This window comes from Callionymus lyra, chromosome 4 (assembly GCF_982586985.1).
Source record: "Callionymus lyra chromosome 4, fCalLyr1.hap1.1, whole genome shotgun sequence".
NCBI lineage: Eukaryota > Metazoa > Chordata > Actinopteri > Syngnathiformes > Callionymidae > Callionymus > Callionymus lyra.
The window spans coordinates 33,313,155-33,320,814 of record NC_141821.1 but is presented as its reverse complement, the minus strand read 5'-3'; the positions used below and the strand labels follow the sequence as shown (position 1 = coordinate 33,320,814).

Sequence of the window (7,660 nt, the reverse complement as noted above, 5' to 3'; positions counted from 1 at the left end):
GAAATCCTAGAAAATGGGCTTCTCAGCAGCTTTTCCTGACACGGAGCAGGCAATGTACTCGAGGGAATCATCTAGAGCAGCACAAGAAGATGGCCTCTCACTGTTGGAGACTTTAATCGAATGGAACATGGCAATGCTGTGGGGTGTTGCTCATGCATATGTTGCTGTATAAACAGAATAGATATAGAGATATTATTCAGTTAAGCATATCAAGGATGGCTGGCCTGTAAACAAAAATAGCTGTATAATATGTATTTGTTTAAAAAGAACATGGACAGAGGAATCGTGACATGTCAGCATTAAACATGTGCTCTGAGAAAATAAGTGCTGCTGAAAAATATGAATGTGGGAATTGATCTCTTTGAGCAGGCAAACGAAAAGTGATGGTCATTTCTAAAACAACAACCCTAAAAAAAATGAATCACAAGGTCAGTTTTATTCACTGGGATGTACTTTTTGGACTGTGATTGATCTTTTCTTTAGATCACTGCTGAGAGAGCATGAGATGAAATGTGAGCTTGCGAAAAGATACAAAAACAGGTATTTTATTTTATTTATTTGTATTGTGTATGTTTTCAAATTAGTTCTTTGCTGACATTTACACATGTGACAAATGTGACAGTGCGCACCAGACACACCTCGTCGCTTCAAAAATAAATAAATAAACACACTGCCACTCACAAGACCAGAGTCAGAGCAAAAAAACAGTTCACAAGTTTTCATATGATTATTTTTTTTGTGTGACATTTTGGTGTTTGATACACTCGAACATTGAAGCGGAAGTGGCCGTGCAGCCATTTCATTTACATTTTTTTTTTGATCCACTCACAAATATCAAGACTTTAGTTACACAACTGGCACTCATCGCAACAACACAACAATACAAAATCCATCCGTTAAAGATCCAGACATTTGTTCAAATTGCACAACCAAGCCACAATGTAAACAGACACATAGGCGCCGATGTATGATTCTGCCAGTGGGTTCTTTACCGATGCCTCGTGGTGCACTCGAAGCAGAGGTAAACTCATGGGACTTCCTATATAGCCAAAAAGATCATGCTCCTGCAGTGGTCAATTTCATGTTAACTCTTTCACTCATTACATGATTCAATGTATTTCCTCCAGGTGAACTCGGGGTCCACCAATTTCACTGGTGTTAAATGCTATGTTGCTGACATGTCAGTAGTTGTAGTCAAGACCATTAATGTGACAAAGAATCAAGACTGAGTTGGAAGCAAGATCAGATTAGACCTACACTTCTTATAGTGTACAGATAAAAAGTCTAAATGTTGATCTATATCATTGCCATTTTAAAATCTGGAGTAACTGATGGTAGAGATTTACAAACTCTAAAATAATCTAGATGCTTCGAATCTTACCATTGCATGATTTATAGAGGCTGGAAGTTCCCCGCTGAGTTTACCCTTGTCTCATCACCGTGTGAGTCTCAAATGTTGTTTTTTTAACATGACCTGGACGTGTGCTTGTGTGGCATTCTCTGTGGTTGCTCGGGTCATGGACGACCCAACAGTAAGGGCGCCTATGAACAGATTGACTGGCAGATGCTCATTTGATTGGTGAGTCTAGTATTTCTTGGTAATCTTGTCGAATGGCCCGGCTCACCCTATACAGCTTGACCCCAGTCAGAGTGAAGACGCTGACCATGATGACCAGGCCACCGATGACGTCATAGACGGAGGGGATCATTCTCAGGACGATGAGCTGGAGGATCATGGCCACCACGATCTCCAGGTGCTGCACGGTACTTACTAAGGCTGGGTGGAACTTGTTAAGAGCGTAGTAAACTCCGAGGAACGCTACAGTAGAGCAGATGCAGATCCCGATTAAATAACCCCAGGTTTCCCCATCCAAAGGAATGATTGGCTCCTGCATGATAAACATGGTGGACGCTCCCCAAACTGTGCCTGTCCAGCCGAAAGTAAAGAGTGCTGTCCACATGCTGACACGCTCCTTGATGGCTCGGTAGATGATCATAGAAAGGGCGGCGGTCAAACCGGCCATTACTGTCATTGTGTAGCCAAAGGCTTCTTTCCAAAAGCTGAGCCTGGACTTCTCCTCGTCGGCCACGTTCGGAACCATCACCAGACACAGGCCGAACACGCTTCCCACCACCGTGACCACATCTGTATACCCGAGCCTCTCGTCCAGCAGCAGGAAAGCCAGGATCGCACTGAAAACAGTCGTAGATGCTCGCCACATGAGGGTGCCGTTGCTCGGGGGTACTATGGCAAAGGAAGTGTAGGCGCAGGTGATGGAAATGACGTTGCAGACGCCATAGAAGAAGAGACGCAGCCTGTAGCCCTTAGGACCAAAGGGCGCCTCATGGTAGTAGAATACCACCAAGATGGAGAGCACTTGAATTACTGAACGAATAAAGAGGAGCTCGAGGGAGGGCACTTTAGAGCGGTCGGCTGCTAATCTTGTTATTAGTGCCACGCAACCATGAGCTGCTGCTGCCCCAAACAAGGCCATCCATGTCACCCTCGAGGCCAGTACATTCGCCTCCCCAAAGCTCGCCAACTGACCCCCAACTCCCTTGTCTTTGGGCACACTCGGCTGCTTCGGCTGAGTCTCCATAGTTCCGAAAAAAGTCCTTCCGCCTTTGCCTTCCGAGACAAGTCTCTTCCCCGTGTTAGCCTCTGCAAAGGCACCAAAATCCTCGAAAGAAGGAGCGTCATCGTAGCCCTCGTCACCCGGCTGGGGGAAATGAGTGGCGTACTTAACAGTTACTGTGTTTGGATGTATCTTGACTCGCTTTTTGGATCCGTACTGCAGGGAGGACGAGGCAACATCCATTTTTCAAGGAGTCAAAAAGAATGATCTGTAAAATGAACAGAGAAATGACAGGTTAAAAGGGAAGGTGGTAAAATGGCTCTAATAATAGTAGTGACTGAGATTCATTTTGTTGAAAGTGCAACAGGGTGTTAGCATTCTTTATTGCCTCATCCATAGGGTTGGACCACAACATCCAACCCTTCCTATCTACAGACATGAGAAAGAGCTGTCTATTTGATAGTGACTGACCAATGCTGACAAAGAATCCCGTTTTAGCTAAGGAGGTCTAGACACGTTTAGAAAAAATAATTATAGTAATAAGTGCCATATGCTTGCTGGCAGATGCTTATTTGACTCAGTGGTATTTAAATCTTGTCTCTTTGTTGGGTTTGCTTCACCAGAAAAGGTTTTGTTGTGCACGAGTGGGCAATCAAATCATCAAAGGGTCAGGTCATAATGTGAACGTTCTTAGGGCTGTCAAGTTAAAAGAAAGAAGGAACGTAGAAAAATCATTATTAATACGATGTGGAAGATAACATCTTAAAATGATTCAATAGAGAAAAGACACCAACAGTTTTAATTCTGCAATGCCAGTATTAAACACATTATTTGCTTATGTTTTGTTTCACTTTTTATACATTATATTACAAAATTCTTTATATAGACCACATTTTTAACACCTTGGTAAAAGAGGGAAGCTTTTTATTATGTTATATTATTTATTACAAGTTAAAAACCATCCTAACAAAAGGTCAGTTTTAGAATGAGTATTAGGCTTAAAAAAAAAAGTTATTTCATTGAAGACTGGCTCGAGGTAAACATAGACACAAGAAAGGGGGGGAAAAGCAAAAGTGAAAATACAGCTTGAAGACGTCAACAAAATGTATGTAGAATTTAATTGGTATGGAATGGTGCTAATTATTTACAAGAGAACTACTAGCATTTTTCATGTTTAGCTTCACAGTTTAACTTTGACATGTAAGTAATGTAAAATGGCTGCATGTTCCAGCTGCAGATTGCCCCGGTTTGTTGTTTAGGTTTGTCAAGTAAACGTAAACAACCTAAGTGTATCTTATGTTTTAAAATTCTAACGCAGAATAGGTAAATTATTATTGTGCTTCTGTATTTATTTAATAAATAAATGAACCTTAATTTTGGTCTACACCATCAGTTTTATAAAAAAATAAAATACAAATATTAAATTTGGGATTCTTTCCATATTTAAAATAACTGACCTGGATTAGGGCCAGGACAGTTCTACTCTGACTCGAAGTGCAACATCAGCTGATGAAGAATCCAGTTTGCAGTTTTAACGTTTCATCATCTGAGCATTCAAGCCCCGCCCACAAAGATAACAACGTGCAGATGTTCATGCATGCATGCACTGTGATAAAGCAGACCCAGCATCATTTACCTTTTTATGCCAAGTGTCCCAGTGTGCTGCTATATATAGGCAACCCCATGCAAGCTCATACATGCCGAGAAGAAAACACTCTGAGGCTGATTCAGTCTGATGGGGATGAAATTACATAACAGGAAACCACAGAGGGGAATATGCATGAATGTGGGACACTTTGAAAATGTGAAAATGAAGAAACTATAAATTGTAAGCGTAAGATGGAATAGTTGGTTTATAAAAATAAAGATAAGATAATCTAATAATAAAATTTAAAAAAAGTAGTGTGTGTTAGGTCACCCCGGTTCTTTCAGAAGATTCGGGTTTATGTATTATTGATCTACACTGCATCGCACCAGTCAACCACGAGGAGGCGGTGGAGTCCTCACATTCGCTTTTCCTCTCATTAAACATGCAGTTTGTTAATTTTTCATTTTTAATTTAAATGCAGATCGTTACTAATGTGACATGGCTAAACCAGGAAATATATTGCTGTGTTTTAACGAATTGGTATACAGCTTATTTTTCAGAATAAAAAGTGAATTTTGCGCAAAAAGAGTAAATATAGTATATCATTGTCACCTGAGGTATTTATCCAAATAGGTTTTAAATTATCTTAAATAATTATCTCCAAATGCAAAGCAGTGATTTTTTTTTTGGAGGAAAAAAAAATCTTACCTTTTAATTTTATTGAATAGTCCTTATAGACGCAACATCCAAGATGAGTGTCATAAATGAAGATTTGGGAAGATTCTCAGCAACTGCCATGTCTCCATGCTCACCCCTGCAGCGACGGGGAAACGCTCGACGGCTGCAGGGTCTCCACTGGTGAGAGTGATGGTGAGGAAGGTGATGGCGAGGAAGCTGGAGCGGCTGCTGAGCTCGATGAGGATGAAGGGGCAGAAGCGGGGGAAAGCCGGAGAGAGATGCAAGGCAGTGGTCCACTCCTCCCTCCCTCCTCCCTCCTCCTCACCCTCCTCCCTCGTCCCCACCTATACGCTCGCTCGTCATCCCTCAGAAGTCTGAATAGATGTGCGTCGACCTGACATCATCCCCATCATCATCCATTACGACCTCATTTGTAACCATTTAAATCTTTAAATACAATATAATGTTTGTGAAAATGAAATGGTTAAATAGAAAACTAATAAATATAAATATCCACATTATGATCTTCATTGTGTTTTCTTGACATCCTTGTATTTATTTGCAAGAATAAACACTCATTGGTCTTTATGGTAAAACATAAAAGCAGTTTACGACTTACTGATTTATTGACCCACTTGCAACACCACTACTGGCAGGAGCTCAGAGCGCACGATTGATATTGACATTCTTTGTGGCAGGAACTAACCGTATAAAAAGAAATTATCCAGCATTTTTATGACTCCTTTTTGTTGGATGAAAGTGAATGAAACCGAAGCCTGATACTCCTGCTGGAAGATGATGAAAGGTGTGCATTTTTAGTCACTTCAAGAAGGAGAAGAGTCTAAATTTAGATTCCAGAGTTGGTGCCCTCTGGCCAAACAGCGGGAACTAAGTTGACTTTGTAATATTTATGGATCGTGGTGCGACGAGCCGCCCGGAGACATGACTGCTGGTATTGATCGCACACAGAAGCAGTGACAGAGATTCATGACATCATGACCAATAACTTCTACAATTATATTGAGCTATTTATGGCCGGAACAAAGAACAGCGCTTCTGTGATTCACTGGATGAAAAGGATGGACAAAAATCATTAAAAAAAACGTGACGTTCTGGAATACTGACCAAATCGATTTAAAATGACTAGATTGAGTTTGACTGCTGGTTTAAGTCGTTTATTTTCTAAAAAAGCGGACGGACTGGCGAGGTTTTGACAAGATGTGTCTTTTATTCCCTCCTTCCTGGGTATAGATCTGTATGAGATTATTTGCTTGTTCATAGATCCTTGGACAGTTGAGTGCTCGCAACAGAAGCTGTGACCCTCATACAAGAGACAGATGGTGGAGGTGCATTTAAAAAAAGCAAGGTTTATTTAGGTTAACACAGAAAAACATCATTGTAGATTTGTTTTTAGTGTCACCTTACATTGCCGGCATCCATGCTACAAAAATGGAGAAAACACAAGCTTTTGGTGTTCTCTGATGGCAAAATATCAAAAAAAGAAATTAGAATTACATTTTATGAAAATGTTGACAATAAGCCTACCAAAGACATATCATTAAAATCCAAATTATCATCTGGATCCATAAATCCTTTTTTTGAAGTATTGAACTTTCTGACATGTTGCTCTCACTCAGTTAGAAAGTAAAAAAAAAAACTATGCTCAAATGATGAGAAAACTTCCCATGCATCGCAAGTTTGACACTTTAAAAAGCAGATAAATGGAAATGGTACATTCAAAAGTGTAGGGAAAATGAAAGTCACTGAAAAAACAAAGAATAGTAAAGTAGTCGAAGTCAAAAAACTCATTCAACAAACAATCAAAGAGGTCAAATAAGGATACATTTTTTTTGTAGTTTAATGTTCAATGCAATTTGGGAGTTTAAAAGCTAATTCTTAAATAAAAAAAATTATAATCTTGAAAAATATTGGGCACCACATTGGTGCTTGGTTCTGTTTATGTATTTCTTATTATGTGTGTATCTTATTTCATTCTTTTATTCTGTACTGACACAACACACCACAATCCTATGTTGGGTTTACAACATTGGCTATAAAATTTTCTGGTTCTAAAAGTCATGGATAAGGCTAATAATGTCAGTGAATGTAGCTTCCTTATCTGTGCGATGCACCCGTGTGTGCCAGTCTGAGGACGTCAGGCAAGCATGTGATCCGAGGCTGCTGGGAGAGTCACACCGCACACATACACACACCTTTGATTGATATTTTTTGGACAGGCTTCTAAACAGAGTCACTCTCTGCAAATAATCTTACAAGGTAAACATGGGAACTTGAAACTAACCCTGTCTGATTCGACTAAATCATGCGAGCATCAACAAATGGTCCAAATCAAGAGCTCACCATCATGTTAATCACCGATTAGACATGGACGATCACGCTCATGAGACCAAGTCGAGTGAACAATTATCATTCAACCTTCACCAGCACTGAGTCCTGATTTTCAATAGAGGCAATTGACCGTTATTAGAGTGAAATAGAAATTTAAATTTAGTGGATTTCTTTTAAGGTGCATGATTCTTGTATCTGTGTCAACCTCACTGAAGCAAACCTGGAAGAAAAATAAAAACCTGGTCTGATCGATAACATCAGCTAGTCACCTTTCATAGACTTGGGTAACAGTTCTGTCTTTCCACAGACTGTAGCCCTTAAAGGGATCGTTCACCCAAAATGTAAATTTCACTCTTTTTCTACTCACCCTCATGTCGACTAACTCTGAGTATTCTGTTCATTTTTAGAGTAATAGGCAAAAATGTATGTTTATTTTAAAGTAGTGACTGAAGCTCAGTTGTCTTCCTCT

The 7,660-nt window shown here is 40.0% G+C and overlaps 1 protein-coding gene across 2 annotated transcripts; it reads right to left on the bottom strand.

Annotated features, from left to right (window-relative positions):
- Positions 1-554: 554 nt before the first annotated feature.
- Positions 555-5,113, bottom strand: slc35g2b (solute carrier family 35 member G2b). Of its 2 annotated transcripts, none has more exons than XM_087789913.1 (2): positions 4,873-5,113; positions 555-2,844 (listed from the first exon to the last, which is right to left on the bottom strand). In XM_087789913.1, exon 2 carries the CDS (start codon positions 2,817-2,819, stop codon positions 1,569-1,571), a length of 1,251 nt encoding a protein of 416 aa, XP_087646039.1. In that variant the 5' UTR covers positions 2,820-2,844; positions 4,873-5,113; the 3' UTR covers positions 555-1,568. The 2 variants fall into 2 exon arrangements, with proteins under 2 accessions (XP_087646039.1, XP_087646040.1); XM_087789914.1 differs by lacking the exon at positions 4,873-5,113 and adding an exon at positions 4,213-4,409.
- Between the last annotated feature and the right edge of the window lie 2,547 nt (positions 5,114-7,660).